Source organism: Castanea sativa, chromosome 1 (assembly GCF_040712315.1).
Source record: "Castanea sativa cultivar Marrone di Chiusa Pesio chromosome 1, ASM4071231v1".
Taxonomy (NCBI): Eukaryota; Viridiplantae; Streptophyta; class Magnoliopsida; order Fagales; family Fagaceae; genus Castanea; species Castanea sativa.
The window spans coordinates 29028370-29047118 of NC_134013.1; the positions used below are offsets into that span (position 1 = coordinate 29028370).

The window sequence follows — 18749 nt, forward strand, 5'->3', positions numbered from 1 at the left end:
ATAGCCTAAACCCTTCTGAAAATTGGTTAGAGTTTAAAAAAGTGAACTCAAGCCCATTTGGAGAATTCCAAATCCTTATTATTAGGATCATGTGACCAGAAACCTATAATCTCAATCCATTGTCATCCCTAAATGGATGATTTCTCGTATTTTTCATATCAAAATAAAAATGAGCGTAATTAGATTGATATATATATATTTTTTGGAAAGAGTAAAAGCTTTGAATGAGTAGTCGTTTGGAAAGTGTATACTTATCGAGGTGTTTTCCTACCATTTTCATGGGTTGGATAATGAAAAAAGTTGGGTGCTAGTTAACCTATGTGTGAAGGTTGGTCCCCATGAAATGAAAGTTGATCGTTCGAATTTATAGTTCTATAGTTCGAATTTCGTATATTTTCATGAGTTTGGAAAATTGAGAAAAAATTCGATGCCCCTCTCGGATGCATGAAAGTAACGGTCCCCATTGAAGATGAATGAGGTTTATATCTTGACATGTCCTATTCATCAGTCATTATTAGATGCATCTTCAATGGGGGTTTAGAGCCAAAAGAAAAAATAAATAAAAGTGTAGTTTGGATGATGGACCACCACCACTCTTTTATTTACTTATTTATTTATTGTGGTGGGTAAAGTATTGGACCACCTCTAGGTTAAGTATAAGTTTTTTTTTTTGAGTTGAGAAAAATATAGGAATTTTCAACTTCAGTAAAATTGTATTTGAGAAAAATGTACAAATTCACACATTCCATTATTGTAAGAGGGAATTTGTAACCCACCCACAATGCATATTAAATGTTAATTCATAGTCATGTTATTTTAAATTATGTGACATTCTATTTATTTTTAAATTGTAAAAATAAAATTTTAATTGTAAAATTGAATCTCTCTTTTTCTTACACATTAAATAAAATCTTTACGCCTTTTTATCATTTTGGTTAAAAAGATTTAACTAATCATGATTCTACAAATTTGATATATATGTGAGAGTTACACATAAATATTTATTATTTAAAAATTGAAAATGCTACAACATGCATAATTAAGCCACGGGTTCATTATGGATTCTAACTAACTCAACTGGTAAAGTCTTTGAATGATTGAATAAGAGATCTGGGGTTCAATCCCCGCTTATACCAAAAACTGATTGGTGTCTTGGTTTGACGATAAAGAGCTATCATTAGGAGCGGACGTCATAGATTGAAACTCTCTCTCACAAAAAAAAAAAAAAAAAAGGCCACGGGTTCATTAGCTCATGCATATATATTAGTTTTGGTGGTTTTGATAAACAGAAGAGCATATTTTCTTCACCCAATTATTTTTAAACTATTAACAATGGCAGATGTTTTTAATTTTTAACTAGAAATTTATGATGATCAACTCCCTTTTCACATAAAATGCTACCTTGTAATTGGCCATCTATTTAGCGGACATGGCTTGGATACAATTCTTTTGTACACTAGATTTATTAGAATGTCAACATATATTCAATACCTATCACCAGTTAAAATATTACCTGATCCAATGCATAAGAACACTAAACCCAAGTTTTACTATGTTTAACTTTCTAACGTGAAACACCAACTTTTACCAGAAAATTGAAATACTTTTTTTTAACATTAATCTAATACATTTCTTCTGTCCCATTTGATTGTTATTTTATAACTTCCCTAATCCTTCTTTAACCTTTCTCCAACTCTCCTAATTAGATATGTGCGTTGGACATGTTGCCATATGTTATTTCTTCTATTACTACTTCTAACATTAATTAATTGTTGTTACTTGTTACTAAAGAAATGGCACCCAACAGTTTATTTAAACATATATATTCGAGCTTTCCCCATAAAATATGAGAAGTACGATGTTAAAGCATTTATATATATTCTATTAAGAGTATCATTTTATATGGATGAAATAAACCTGGGTAATGTATATATAAAAAGAAATAATCACTGTGCTCTCGCCACGTCTTGTTTATGTTTCCTAGATTTTACATTATAATTTCGACATGTTTGTATCGTATTATACCCGCGCTTTGTGACGGTGTTTGTGCTTGAAGTTGAACAAGTCGTACGTACATATAATTGTGTTGCTACTTGCTATACTCACATCATATATCACACTCATCCACCTTCAAAGGTTCATAGGTAATCGTGGTTGCTTTAGACTTGAGTGCCTATAGGGAGCAGCTATATAATTAAGAGGAAAAACAATATTTTACAAGGTTAAACACAGCCCATGAAACAAGTTGACTATATACTAAAGCTAAGTTCGTACGAGTGTAATTATATATATATATTTTTTTTTTTACAAACAAGAGTATTCATCTCCTTTAATATTTCACTATTCCATTTAGTATGTATGGTTCTTTCGTTTCATACATATCAAATTATTATATAAAGGAATTCCTTAAATGGTAATTTTGATAATTGTTATTCGTGGTGAAGGAGATTTGAATAATTGATTTCCTCGTAAACAGGGACGGAGCCAGAACTTAGAGTTAGGGGGGGCGACTTTGCTGCTAGCTGTGTGCGGTGGCTCCGACCCTTGAGTCTATTTTTTTACTACTAAGGATTTTTGTTAAAATTTTTTTAAATGGCCAAGTAGTTTGTTCTGGGTAAAATATATTGATTGGACTTAATTTTTTTAGTTTTATTATATTGGTAATTTTTATTGTTGAGCTAATTTTTTTGAGTTTTTATATTTTGTTTTAGATTTAGTCTATTAATTTTTTATGTCCTTTAAAAGGTGAAAAATGCTAAAACTACAAAATTTTTACAAATTGCTAATGTGATAAGTGGTTATTGATATATAAAAAGTTATGCAAGTGTACGAACTAATAACAATTTGCTACCTTAATAGTTTGTATAAACATTGTAAAAACGTTTTTGGCTATAAGATTACTCTCAAAAAGAATTAATGGCATTATTAAGGGGGGCAAAGTGTAATTTTATTGGACAAAATTGTTAAACTTAGTACCTATTAATATAATAATATTTTTATAAAAAAAATTAGGGGGGGCCATTGCCCCCCCTAGTCCAATAACAGCTCCGCCCATGCTCGTAAAGAAGACTAATCAATGCAGTTAAGTTATAAAGCTCTTGATAGTTTATTAGAACAATTAATTATTGATTTTATTTTTTGTTAAAAGGTATCCTAAAAACTCAGGTTAAAAATAATATATATTTAATTATGAGCTATAATTTACATTTGTTTTAAAGAAAAGTATACTTTTTATTGATAATTTATTAGTTTATTTGTGTACACTTAGACTTTATTTTTAAAAAAGATATTATCAATTTTCAATTTAGGATTTAAAGAAAAAAAAATAAAAGAAAGAAAAATTTATATATTTTTTAAACTTTCTCATGCATTGCATTGGTTATTTAATATTTTTTAATTAAATTAAAATTATATTCTATATTTAAACCATCAATTAAAATCTTTGCACATCATATCTTCTTTATATATCAGAATATATAATTTCATATATAAGCACAATCATAAATAAATAATAAATAAAATCATATTATGTTAAACTATTTAGTGTATTACACGTGTTATTGACTAATTTAATTAAATATTAAATACATCTACAAATTTTAGATCTTTAAAAGAGCGCTTATTAGCTTAATTGGTAAAGTTTCTTATGATTGAATAAGAGATCTAGGGTTCATTCCTCGCCTATACCAAAATTTGATTGGTGTTTTAGTCTGATGATAAAGAGCTATCATCAGGAGCGAACATTATAAATTGAAATTCTCTAAAAAAATACTTTGATTTCATTAAAACTTAACTCTTGTGGGTTCCAGTTAACTCAACTGGTAAAGTTTCTGATGGTTAAATAAGAAATCTGGAGTTCAATCCTCGCCTACACTAAAAATTAATTGGTATCTTAGTTTAATGATAAAAAACTATTATTAGGAGTAGACGCCATATGTTGAAACTCTCTTAATTTTTTTTTAAAATTTTAAAAGGCATCACCTTACGTCAGATTAAGTTGCTTTTGTTGCCTCCTTCTGGCGAGAACAATATAAAGGAGAGCAAAGAGGATTTGTTAAATCCATATTGGGATTAATTAATTAGTAAATGACCTAATTTCAATCCTTACTTTGCATCTTTTCCACCTTAAGCAACTCTTTGTCCCCTATAAGAATATATGATATGTTTACACACAAGATGCCTACCCCCGCCACTTTAATTTATATGCTCTTCTCTAATCAGAGAGTTTCAACCTATCTTTTATTTTATTTATTTTTTATTTTACAGTCCATCAACTTATCTTTTAAAATAGCATACATTGATACATCTATTTAATACGTATTTTAGAATTCTAGTAGTAGTAGTACCATACATGGATATAAAAGGGAACCAAAAAGAAGTATATATTATTTCTAGTGTTATGTTGAATTGGCAATGGCAAATAACTAATTGTCAGTGCTACTGCCAATTCAGCAGTTAGTTTAATTATATAAAACTCTAAGGCCCTTTTTTTCTTTTTCATTTTAATAATTAAAACTCTAAGGCCTAAGCATGCACAGTAAGTGAAAAGGACAAAATTGGAGAATAGTCAAAGGTCTGTCTATATTTGTATGTAGGTTTTTTATAGGAAAATACTAAAGTTATTATGAATTTTACCGCAAAAAATTTATAAATTTATATGTTGATGTGATTGATATCACATCAACATATAAATAAAAATAAAAATGATTTTATTATTTATCTTTAAAAATTGATATATTTATAAGTTTTATATATTAACATTTCTCTTGAGTAAACTTTAAAAAATGGTCCAACTTTTAAAGTAAAAATCTCACATTTTGGATCCCTTCTTTTTATGAGTACTCATGCCCACTCCTCCAATGCCCTCCTTTCCTTTTCTCAAAAAAAGAAAGGGGAATAATACATACACTTAGGACAGAAATCAGTACATTAATTGTACGTTGAATATAGAGAGTTTTTATTCTCAGTTCCAACAAATTGGAACAGAGATAAAGGAGGGAGTTATATATAAGAATCTTAGAATATTCTAAACGCGTTACTTCTTGTAAATACTATTTTTATTCTTGGTACATTGTAATTAACATCTAATGATTCAATTAACCAAACTGTGCTTATAGTTTTTTAAATGAACCAATGGGCCAAGTTGATTAGCTTTTCCTTATAGTGAACTATTGGGTAATATATGTTAAATAGATGTAGCTATCAATTGGTAAATTCTTCTCCCCCTCTTTGATTAAACTGTAATTGAATCAATCTTGGGTGTGAAATCAAAACCCCAAAGAACACAATGTGAAAATTCGTTGAGTCCATGTCAGAGCTTGGTTTATTTAATAATTTTTACCTTATATTATAGTGGTTTGGATAAGCATTATTATTAGCTTAGGTGTTCAAACTTTTTTAGGCTTTTAATCAGAGAACATGGACGAGAGCAAAGACAAACCAATCACAATTGGGTTATGTGTGTGTTTGTCTGTCCCCCGTGCATAATTAGGCACCATAATAGATTTCTTATACATGACTTTATTGCTTGACACCTGTCCATTATTATGATATAATTGAACTATGCTTTAAGGTAATGGGAAATGTTTATGAGTGACTCTCGCTCTTTTTGGAAGGGTAATAGCATTCATTGTCAACATAATTTGAAAATTTTCGATTAATTTAAGGATGGGGAAATGAGCAGTAACACAATTATTGGAGATTAGGATATTATTACAATATCATTAATAATGACTATCAAAATATTAGTAAAGGATGAGATGGGTTTTAGAATTGAATCTTACCTAAAAAAAATACTAGTTTTTTTTATAAAAATAATAATAACCAAGCTCGATTAGAGAAATGACTCGATAAAGTAGTATTTCATTGAATATTTTCAAAAGATATGAACTATTAAATTTGAACGAAAAATTTGTGACGCAAGTTATACATTTTATAAATCTGTGTTTCTCTTTTACTTAACCACTTATATAAATAAGATTATTAAGAAATATAAAATGACAAGACTCAAGTACACGAGCATTGTACAGAGGAAACCCACCCAACAATAAGAAAGTGTTTAACTTTCACTAGACATAAAAAGGAAACCTAGCAAAGTGTGAAAACAATTTTTTTTTTTTGTAAAAAAAAAAAGAAAAAGAAAAAAGAAAAAAGAAAAAGAAATTTATGAATAAATCTAGAATACAAGTGGAGGGTTCTAATAAAAAGCCTTTAAAAATGAATTCTTACAAGACTGAAAAAGACTACCACAATAAGTTCTAGATAATTCAACACAACTGCAGTGCTAATAATAGAGAAAATAGACTAGTGAAATTGATGTCTTATAAATTTGTAGTTTAGAAGAATGTGGAATTCAAGTACAAAGCTATTTACAATTATATCCATCTCAAAAATTCTTCTTTGATCAAAATGAAAGATCATTATCCAGAAACGCACCCATCTTATGGAATTCATTTCTTTGTCAAGGAAATTAATTTTCATAGAAGTCCACGATCAGACCAATAAAAAATAAGGCTTAGGTTTTTTTAATATATATAATTTTTTTTCGAATAGAATTTCGACAAAAACAATAAGAATGCATCAAGTTGTTTGAAAATAAGGTTCTAGAGAAGTGGATATTGGAGCTATATATTAGATAAATATTGGTGTACTAAATAGTTATTCAACTATCAGCTACTTGGATGAAAGGACTAGTGAAGAAATCTGGGGCCTTCTAAAACTACTTGTCATGACTCTTGAGTACAGGAAATACTTAAAGTTGACTAGAAATCAGCTTGGCTAAAAGCTACTTGAATATATGTTCACTCTACTCCATTAAACAAGATCTACTCTATTTTAAGATTTGATTATGCAACAGATTTTATCACTAAGCAATGTCTATAAACTTATTAAACTATAATCATTGTTAGGGTTAGATTTGAAATGCAGCATTTTTTGAGTTTGGAGGATGTTGTGTTGTCCACCCAAAATAATAATTTGGTCACATTGGGCTGAAATTAAGAAATGGTGGTGCAAAAAAAGAAAGGTAAAGATAAAGTTAGAATCCTCTAATATAATCATCAACATAAACAGGTTCCTCTTGATCTACTCTACAATCTCCAATGAAGCATGCCATGGATTTCTCCCACCAGCCCCTTAAACCAGGAATGCCTTTTACTGTCGTCACTATACTAAAGGCAACAGTTTTTTTAACAAAAAAAAATTAAAAAATTAAAAAAAAAGAGACAAGAATTGTTTAAAATATAAGTTGGGTTAGAGAGAGATAGAGAGAGAGAGGGAGAGAGAAAGAGATACAGTATGATTGGTACACAGCAGGGCTAGTGATGTGTATGCACGCCCCATGTGGACACCAATTTGTTACTTGGCTGCCTATATAGGCTGCACAAATTAGAGACCTCATTAGCATCAGATAGAAATAAAATAAATAGATATGCAAACAAAATGACCCAACAAGTTGAAGTTGAGCCACACTCCTATTCTTTGCCTCTTCTACCAATCTTATAGGATTTAGCATTCTTTATGTGGAGGGGTATCCTACAATTAACTTTAGATTACTAAAAGAAATGCAACTAAGGTTTAGTTTATTTTAGGTGGATACCTTAAAAAACTGCATTAAATGAAGCATTTTGGGCTGGAATCCATGTGAGGACAATCATGGGCAAACGGGAAAATTTTTTTAAGCCTGCCGAGTGCTTAGCCTTGGAGGCTAATATAATTCACAATTGCTTCCATGTAAGCATATTGTATTAGCTCGAATAAATGTGAGGGAAAGCTGAGTGGGATTTTGGTCCCCCAAGTTATACTTTATTTTGAACTCATTTGATGCTTTGTTAGCCGTTTGATCTTATGACTAGGACTTCTTTTATTGGTTATGTAGACCTAGTTATTACTCCATGAAGCTTGAGGGTTGAGATTTAGACCCACTGGACCCTCATTTTCCTTCTTCTTCTTCCTTTCTTTATTATACTTCCTTTGCAGAAGGTAGGACACAATTTTAATGTGACATTCACCATTAGACAAAGGACACATTCATCTGGGACCTAACCATAAATAACACCATCTTCTTTACATGAAGAGTAATAATATGTCATTTTAGCATTGAATTTGAGCCACAACTTGCTAAACATATATAATTTTTAAAAATATCTTCAAAAATATTCCAAGAAAAGTATATTAATTCTCTATCAAACTCATAATTTCAATGTGTGATAATAATACACCATGCATGTGTACAAAGAGAATTAGTAGTTAGTTTGACTTGTTTTCGGTGTTCGCAGAGCATTGAACACGACACATACATGATACATAGTAAAAAAAATAAACACGGGTCAAATCCGTGAAAGAAAGGTATATGTAAATTTTTAAAAAAATAAAAATCTAATGGAAGAAAAAACTTCTTTAACACGCAAGATACCTCCTAATTTAACTGCTCAGATTTGGAATATAAAACTCACAAAAGCAAAGTCATATAAATGGCATAAGATTGGTCAAGCTGAAAGGCTAACCAGTAAACTAGTCAAAGTCCATGTTACTACAAATCTATTAGCCAGTGGTAACCCAATTATTGATGAATTTAGTGCATAAATTAGTTCAACGGGGGGTACCACATAATAATGTTCGTAGTAGATTGCACGATGGCTAGATGATTTCCAGATCGGAGGTTCTAGAGGTTGGAAAATGTAAATAAGTAATAACAATTGATTAATCAATATAGTTAGAGCCTCAGGAATTTTAAAAATAAAAAAGTGAAAGCAAAAGAAAACCAATGATGTAAAACGAATATATACTAATACGATGTAGTGATGTACAGTTAGTCAAATATTGATACTGTCATGGCCTATAGTATTTAATTATTTATTGCTAAATTAAGAATAATAAAAAAGTAACTGTGTTATGAATTGTTTATTTACTATGTATTATATAAGTTTTGATATAAATGTCACGAGTCTTGTAACTCGGAAAAAAATGTCTTATTTTCTTTATAAGAAGAACTATGGTTTAAATTTCTCTGTTCCACTTGATGTAACAATCATGAATCATATATTTAGAATTTTATATAAGATTAGAGTTATTGAAAAGGAAAGATGTTATTAGATTTCACGCAATAAAACTTGATTCTCATTGGTCCGATATTGGATGGTAATAGTTTTGATTGACCAAAAACTTGACATGGGAGGCTGCAATCTATTTGTGAAGTGCACTCTCTCTTCTATTAGGTGTATACATGTGAATAAAGTCATGCGTTGAACAATGATGAGAATAATGAGTGATTAATATAACATAATCTTGAAAGATGCTTATCTCCCCAACATCTCCCTCCCTCATTATTAATAATTTCTAAATTAGGTGGTGATTGGAACAAAAACCCACCCAAACTTGACCTGTGGCAATCCCTAATTTTTTCATTGAAGACATCTATAAGCATATCTTTGTTTTTTTTTTTTCAATGCATTTCTTAATTATGTAGAAGAAATGAAATTAAGTTCAGAAATTCTAATTAAGAGTCTTGTTGCTTAATTAGTTAATATCTTTAGGTGTTTTTAACTGTGACGTTTAGGATTCAAAATCCCCTCTCCAACAATTATAAAAAAGTTGAAAACTATCTTTCATTAGTAACACCACTGGCAACTTCTGTCACGGAATGCATTTGTTATGTAACATATTTTGTCCTCAAAAACTTTATATGGCCTTTACAACTCATTTTAAAAGATGACAAAGAATGACCTTCCATTTTAAACAAGAATGGTTCTAGTTAGGGAATGGCTTTTACATAAACTGCCATAATTTTTGCCACAACTATCTTATGTGTTAAATTGTGACTGTCTGCTTATCATTTTTGCATAAATCCATCACTTTTCTCTACCACTTCGTCGTCACCAAGTGAAAAAATGTGGCACACGTTCCATTTGAGGTGGTCTTAGAATTTTTCTTCAAACAAGAATCGAATCACAACGATACCACATACGATACGACTAACAAAACATCGTCCTCACAAATCTGACATGTACGATTTCCGACAAAGCTCTCTCTATTTCTCTCTGTGTGATACCTTTTGCAAAGACCAATAATGGAGTTCTGTCTCAGAAGTCAGTAGCTCTACAATGGTCCTAGACATAGTTGAATTCGACCCTCTCTTCCATGCAACCTCTGCTTTTCTCAGAAGGTAATAGGGACCCTAGCTATTATCATTTCAGAATTCAGATGCCACAACAAACAAAAGGGTCTGCATTATTTTCCAAGGGAGAGTCTGATATCTATATATATATATATATATATATATGTGTGTGTGTGTGTGTGTGTGTGTGTGTGTATAGATATACCTAGTAACCATATATATATTAGATTATATAAACAAAAGGGCCTGTATACTTGTTTTATACTTAGTAACCATATATATATATATATATATATATATATATATATATATATATATATATTATATATTATATAAAATAAAAGTCTAATTAATAAGATCTTATGAGCCATGCCATTAGCATATATATATATATATATATATATTAGATTATATAAAATCAAAGTCTAATTAATAAGATCTTATGAGCCATGCCATTAGCATGATGTTAGCAATTGCTGTCAAAAGCACGCGATGAAATTAATATATAACAATGTCTTCAACTTACTTGTGTGAAAATAACATTTTATTCAAGACAAGCACTTAATTTTTTTTAAATATGGAGATTAAATATGGCATTTTCTCTCTATATTCTATATATGAGGATGTGGGGTAGGGTTAATGTTAGATTACCGACCAACAATGTGAAGTTAAGCATAATTAGTTGTTGAACCGCGTTAGAATGGCTGAATTTCGTTTTCTTCAGTCAAATTGAGGTTGATGACAATTAATAAGAAGACCCAACTTTTTTAAAATTTAATTTTATTTTTATTTTTTATGAAGTTAGAAGACCAACTGTTCACTAAGCATATTCGAACACCTTCATTAAACATTACTAATGTGATGTGGAAGTATTTATACAAAAAAATAAAATAAAATGTGATGTGGGTGCAGGAACAAAGATACTGAGATTTTTTTTCCTTTTCTTTTTGTTCTCCATGAATGTTGGTTAAAATATTATTTATACCCATTAATTTGGGACCTTTTTTAAATCGATCATTTAACTTTTGGAACTTGTAAATTTTTTTTTTTTGAGGGACTTGTACTTTATACTATTGAGTATATTACAACATTCTCAATGTGTCCATTCTGTCTACATATGTTAGAATATTGGTGTTAATGCACCAAAAACGATATCATTTTAGATACAGTATAAAATAAAGGTGGAAAAGACGTGGTTTTTAGGTGGGTTAATAGTTAAAATGTGATGAATCATGGTAGAAGGGACGTACTGACATTATTAATTTAAAATAATCGATAAAAAAAATTGAAATATTTGAAAGTTAAGAGACCAATTTAAATGTCACCACAAAATTTGGTGTATAAACCTTTTACTTTGAAAATTTCTAAGCAATTTCTAAATGCAAAATTAATCTCCAATTGCCAGTTGGAAAAATTTTATGAGGGACATTCGTATTTCGTTCAAGTCCTTTTTTTTTTTTTTTTTTTTTTCTGTTTCTGATGCTGAAGGTCTCAACATCATCATGATCTGATTTCATTTCACTTTTTTTTTTTTTTTTCTTTGTGGGGTCTTAAGATCATTTTACACAGTTGATGCATGTTTTAGTTTCAGAATTTGTTGGGAAGTGCTAGTGGTAGCCTTTTTGTTAATGGACACATTTTATAGAGATATTGCAATGTTATTAGTTTTTAATCATATGATTCAATATTGTTCAACCCCTGCAATTGATGATAAGCTTAGTCGGGTTTGTTGGTCCTCCACTAATACCATGTCGCATTATGGTGTTCAAAGATCCAAATCAGGCTAAGAGTTGGATCGATTGTGTAATAAGGATTTTCAAAAGCTTGAAATCCACTAGCCTAAAAATAGGCATCACAAAAAATGCCCCGTGTTACTTGGCCCGCCTTATCCCATTTAGGCTTTTCCGGTCTCAAAGAGGTGTCACAAAGGGAAAACTCTTGATAGACACACCCAAATCCATATTACACTTAAGTGTCAGCTTGTGATTGGTGCACCCAAATCTACTTTTTCACCATGAACCCATGGTGGTCCTATGTATAAGCATTGACATACAATCACAAGTTTGACACATAAACGTGTTATGAAAATGAGTGTGGATTTGGGTGTCCTTAGGCAGATTGGTCATAAAGAGGATAGATCGAGTTATTCTAGAACTACAACTAATTCTGCACTTATTCTCAAAATTATCTTATGTGGTAAACTGTAACTGACTATCTGTCACTTTTACATAAACCTGTCACTTTTTTCCACCACTTACAATCAGCTAAATCACTTCTCTTAATATCACAAAAACGTGTTTTTATGCACTCAGTACAGCATATTCTATCATCATCCAGCCCTAAAACTCATCTGGTTGTTTTCTTCAAAAAAAAAATTCTTGGCAATGACATCTTCAACAAACAGTCTGTTTCTGTTCTCCAGTTTCAATTTTTGGCTTTAGTTCAGTGAACCTAAAAAGAGCCCTTTTATGCTTCAACTTCTGTAATTTGTGGTCTGAAGGTATCCATCAGTTATTATTCTATGAAAATATACCTAAATTATTATTCAAAAAATATTTGAGCTCTTATTTTTAATGTGAGGTTTATTCTATATGATTGGGAATCAGAATGATATATTATAAATATATGTTAGTAACATTATGGAAATTTCAGTCTGCATCAAGTTGGTTTGGACTAGAAGTGAAAAGGCAAGGATTGAATGATTAATAAATTGAAGACTGAAATCTTCATTATGGTTACAAAACGTTTGAAAGAATTGCTGAAGTAAACTCAGGATCTTCCAAAGGCATATTCCCACAATTAAACATTTCATTATACTAATAAGTTATTATAAAGCTCATGATGCTTTAGTGTTAAAGGCCCTATAATGTGGCTTAGGATTAAAAAAAAGATTAAAAAGTCATTTAGGTAATAACATCCTAATCCATTCGTATTATCATAGGAACCTTAATGTCAACATCAAGCTTACCCATCTTCTTGGTCATATTCACCAGAGCAGTAATCAGCATCAACCTAGTGGGTTTACTAACTTTAATGATAGTGTAAAAGCTGGATTACTTTAATCTATTTCTAGGCTATGATCTACAATAGAGCCTCAAAGGGCACACCTCAACCAGCCAAAAATTATCGTCCATAGTGATTCTTTGACAAACCTTTTTGTGGGCAAGTAATTGCAAAAGTTGGCTTGCTAAAGTAGAACCTGCTTATCATATGTAATCCTCTCTTCTATGATTAACATTCTTTCTCAAACAATTGGTAGAATGTGATATTCCATCCATACAGAGTAAAAGCAAAGGATGACATATGCAGTGATGCAATTTAATGGACATATTGTACCCGGAGGCCTGCATTATGTGAATTAAACTGTATATATGTGTGTGGCGAGGTCGCGTAACGAATCCCACATTAAGTGTTTATTAGGTTGAACTCGACCGTATTCAAAAAATATATATGAAGAAGATCAAACTAGACTATAGAAGTAATTACAAGTAATTTGAATTGTAATTTTTTGTTTTTGAGAGAGTTTCAACCTATGACGTTTGTTCCTGATGAGCGCTTTCTTTTATTCAATCATCAGAGACTTTATCAGCTGTGCTAACTGGAACCCACAATTTGAATTGTAACTTGATTAGTTCTAGAGTACTATAGTGTATATATGTAAAGAGTTTCCTCCAGTCATGATAGATACATTCTTTTAAGGTTTGATGTGATGAATAAGGTTTTTGCCGTATATTTCACTTATATCCCCCTTTAAAATTGTATCATCAATTTAAAAAAAAAAAAAATAGTAGGATAAATTCGGAATTATAGAAGGTGGAGAGTTATGTAGGGCTAGCTAATGGAATATGGCAGAATTCAGAAAATAATTATGTAACTAAATATATTTTGTACAGTCAGTCAAACCAAGATTCATAAATCATCCTTTTTCTGAGTCAAATTACAGAAGGCAAGACTTTGAATTCACATTCTATGATCTGCCGTGTCATTTCATGGAAACATTGTTGAAAATTGAAAGCAGGCACCACTATGTTGGGATGGGACCCTCATTGACTGATCTTTTTGAGAGCCTTTGACACAGTGAACAACATAAGAAAGGCTAGGAAGGGTCTCAATGCCATGAATTCTAAGCGGTAAACTGGATCCATGAACAAAATCAATTTATCTAATTTTGTTTTATCTGTCCTTGTGATTTTAGCTATATTGTCATTAAAGGTTTGTATCCATCAGTCCATAGGCAAAAACATGTTTTCCTGAATCTGACAAGTCATACCCAGTAGACATGAGTCTGTAACAATATAATCCAAAATTCCATTCTTAGCAAATACACAAGAAGAACAAAGAGAAATTTGGCATGAATGTTTTATTCACTGAAAAAAATCACTAAATCTGAATCATCAAAACAATGATGAAGGGAACATTGCCTTCAGGACTCATTATAGCACACTTGATTGCAATACTCATGTAAACGCTTTTATCCTCCCAACAACTTTAACATCTCAAAATTGATGGTTCTAATTATAGAAAGGTGAAAGGGGGGGGGGGGGGGGGGGTTGATTTTTATTTAGGGTGTGAAGGGGGCAAAGACAACCACTGAATTGTGCCCACCAAAGCCAAATGAGTTCGAGATAGCTGCAGAAAATCGAAAATTTTGATTAGTCAAAAATGTTAGAATAAATGTACCATTATGTCATCATTCAGATACTATTAACATAAAGTGATGAAAAAGAAAAACTGCTTCTTGTTGCAATGTATTATTGAAAGCAATTCATCAACATCCCCTCAAAACAAACACACGCACAAAATTTATTGACATACCAACATTCACTTCATGCTTCTTCTTTACGTTCGGGACAGTGTTGATTGTAACGTCAGGCTCCAAGTTCTACAAAAGAAATAAAAATAAATGAACATGAAATGCATTAAGAAACCATTGGAATTAGCTAAAATGATGCATATGAATACGAGAAATCAAGGACTAAGGTTTAGTACATTTTGATTAATAGTTGGATGCAACCAGCTAGTGTTAATTGCTTTTATAGTTGCTATGGCCTCCAACCCACCAGCAGCACCAAGGCCATGTCCAATCATTGACTGAAACAATGAAACAACAACAAATTTGCTAATTTTCACTTTAGACCATTTGATTTGGTGAATATGATCTCATTAAAAGACTTGAATTGGTTTCACATGGAATGGTCCTTAGGTTTCTTGCCTTAGTCCCATTCATCTTTATCTCTGATGTGTCCTTGAAAACCTTCTTGATTGCATTGACCTCAGCCAAATCCCCTGCTAGTGTAGATGTTGCATGAGCATTCACATAGTTCACCTGCAAATCATAAATTTAAAATGATTATATATATCAGAATGTATTTGACCTTATAGATGTTGAGAAATACTTTAGCCTTGACGTCAATGAGCAGTTTTACCTCTTCAGGAGAAACTCCAGCATCTTCTAAACTCTTCTTTATGCAAGATGAAACTCCAAGGCCATCTGACCTAGGATCAGTCATGTGATGAGCATCACATGTTATAGCACCACCCAAATACTCTGCATATATTTTAGTTCCTCTTTTCATTGCACTCTCCAAGCTCTCCATAACCTTTTTCGTTTACAAAAAATTAGTATTGTTAGAAGTATTAGATTTAGACAAACTATTGTTAGGACTGGAAGAAAATACATGAGCTAAATCGCATTAAATTGAAAGAACATTGTATGATTGTACAAGTACCAGCACTCCAGCACCCTCTCCCATGACAAAACCTTCACGATCTTTGTCCCATGGTCTCGAAGCTGCCTGGGGTTCATCATTTCTCTGAGACAAAGCCCGACAAGCTATAAACCCAGCAACCCCAGTAGGCGTGACTGCAGCCTCAGTCCCACCAGCTACCATGATTTCTGCCTCACCTTTTCTAATGTGATTAGCAGCTGAAAAGAAGCAGTAATTTGCAGTTGCACAAGCAGTTGAAATGGAGTAATTAGGTCCCATTAAGCCAGTGTCTATAGCTAACAATGCTGAACCCATGTTGGTGATAGAATAAGGAATGAAGAATGGTGTGATTTTCTTATATCCCTTTTGGATTAGAGCTTCCACTCCAGTGCTGAATGCTGTTAAGCCTCCCATGCCTGTTCCCACTAGAACGCCAATTTTTGTTCTGTCCATCTGCAGGGCATGCAAAATGATAAAATCTTTAATGCTTAATGTACAAGCTGATAAAACTACAATGTGCTGCTCATAGAATGACTAACTTTTTCAAGAACTTCAGTTCCAAGGTTGGCATCTTCAAGGGCCCTCTTGCCACCAACTAAACAGTACCTCCAGGAATCATCAAGCCGGCGATCATTCTTCCCATCAATGTAGCCTTTGGAAGAAAAATCACGAATCTGACCTGCAAACCGGACGGAGAAGTTTGAAGCATCAAACCTGTCAATTAGGCTAATCCCACTCTCTCCCTCAAGAAGTTTGTTATAGAATGTATCAATATCATTGCCAAAAACCGAGACAAGGCCCATTCCTGTTATGACAACTCGTTTTTTAGGATCTGTTTCCCGTGTGGGAGCTGAAATTGTTGAAGCCTGGGCCTTAATTATTCTGCATTTTGGAGCTAAGAATGGGAAATCAAAAACAAGTTAGTAATAATCCAAGATAATACCCTGCTAGACGTCAAGCTTGAAAGAAACATGTATAATACATAATCAACCATTACAAAAAAACAAAAGAGTGGCTGAATTAAAAGAAGATAAATCAAGAATAAGCACATTTAGAAATTGCAAACAGTTTCTATAAAGAACAACATTCCACCAGCCAAAACGGTGGCTAATAAATGTTGCAATTAGGGAGACAAAGTGAGGGTGGAAATTAGTCAACAAAATATAGCTAGAGCATGATGTTGCTGGCCCCAATTAGTTTGATGAGGCATTGTGAAATACTCATTCCATGTTGCTACAATGATGGAGAGAGTTCCAGGTACTCCCATTTCTGTCATTGCAAACAAGGTAAGGAAAGATAGGATAGACAGGGATTGGATATACTTCATCTACAAGGTACATAATTTAAGAGGTGTAAAACCCAAAATATTGTTTTGGCTTTTCTCAATATCAGATACATTTTACATCAGAGAATTTCATTCTCATGTTTGAGTGATATACATTTTACCAAGAACACCTACCAAGTACACAAGACCTTAAATTGTCATTTAAAGAGCAACCCAAAAAGTTTATAGAAAGAAGTAGAACTCACGAAAGAGAGATCATTATCCAATATCAACTATATCTGCTCTCATACCAATAAAATACCTAACAAAATTCAGTAAAAGCAATACATAATAAATAGGAAGATAGGAACTGTACAAGGGGGAAAAAAAGAACATAGGACTGAAAAGTCACAAACATTCAAGAAAATCTAATGGCCAATTGAGATTAGGCCTTATTAAAAAGTAGGTTTGGAAGATATTCCTTTTTTAGCTTTTTAGTGGCTCCCCTTCTATTTTATAATCTCATGGATCTCTTCCAAAATCACTACAGGTTTGGTTTTCCATGCTTAGTAAACTACATTGATACTTAACAAACATTATACTCTTTAAGCCAAAAAAAAAAAAAAAAAACACATTCAAAACTTGGAAACCATAGAATCTTACCTCTAGTAGAAATCAACCAACTTGCACTAGGCCTAGTTGAAACAATTGGCATGTTTTCACTTGGCCTAAGCCCACTATACTGAACCAAAGAAGCCCCATTACTTCCAGACTCTCTAGCTCTAAGCAGCACACTAGAAGAAGAAATACCAGCTGCAATGCCTGCCATCTTTTTTTCTCTCTTGCTTTTTTGCTAAAAGGGGTAGGATAGATGTGATAGATATAGAGAAACTGGGATCAAAGCATTGGGTTTTCAGTGAAGACTGCTAATTAAGACACAGCTTTTTTGTTGTCGTTGTTGTTGTTGGCTTTGGTAAACTTGGGTTGGAAAGTCCGCCACTTCTTTTTATGCATTTTTATAGGCAGTGAAACAAAACCTTGGCGATGATAGCAAAACAATGGCTTTGAATTTCCCTCACTTTCTTTCAACCTCTTAACTACTTCAAACATCCACGTAGAGAGTGTGACCAAGACATTGCATGTGTGTACTTTGATGAGCTAAACCTGTTCTTGCGGCTGTTAACTTGTTGCCTCTACGTTTGGTGGAGAAAGGATAGACGCAACTGTTTTATTACAACATTTTTCCTAATTTGAATGCATACTTGCCTGCAAAGATATTGATTTCTCTATTTCTATTATACATCAGTCACAACAAATCACATCAACAATAATAACAGATGTTACAAAAATTTGAATGATGCTGCAGCTATGATTAATTTTATTGCCTAAATCTTACAAATTAATGTATAACAAAAACGAAATTCAAGATATTTTTCTATAATTGGAATAGAGCTCTTTGGTGGCCATTTTATTATAATTTCAAATATAACATATTAATTAATTGAAAGTGATTGAATCAAAATCCAAAATAATGAGGATTAAAAAGTAAATTGAATAAACCTAGCACCTCCTGGAGTCTATGATTTGAATCACCGTTCCCATATTTGTAACTAATTATAAATTTGAAAAAAAAATCAATAAATCTCAAAAAGATTCTTGGTCT

General features: G+C 31.8%; 1 protein-coding gene across 1 annotated transcript; it reads right to left on the reverse strand.

Moving 5' to 3' along the window:
* Nucleotides 1–14476: 14476 nt before the first annotated feature.
* LOC142622551 (3-oxoacyl-[acyl-carrier-protein] synthase I, chloroplastic-like) lies at nt 14477–18303 on the reverse strand. Its single transcript, XM_075796041.1, has 8 exons — nt 17750–18303; nt 16362–16717; nt 15844–16275; nt 15541–15714; nt 15327–15440; nt 15104–15205; nt 14930–14996; nt 14477–14743 (listed from the first exon to the last, which is right to left on the reverse strand). The coding sequence occupies exons 1-8, from the start codon at nt 17913–17915 to the stop codon at nt 14676–14678; spliced, it is 1479 nt and encodes a 492-aa protein (XP_075652156.1). The 5' UTR covers nt 17916–18303; the 3' UTR covers nt 14477–14675.
* Nucleotides 18304–18749: the final 446 nt, after the last annotated feature.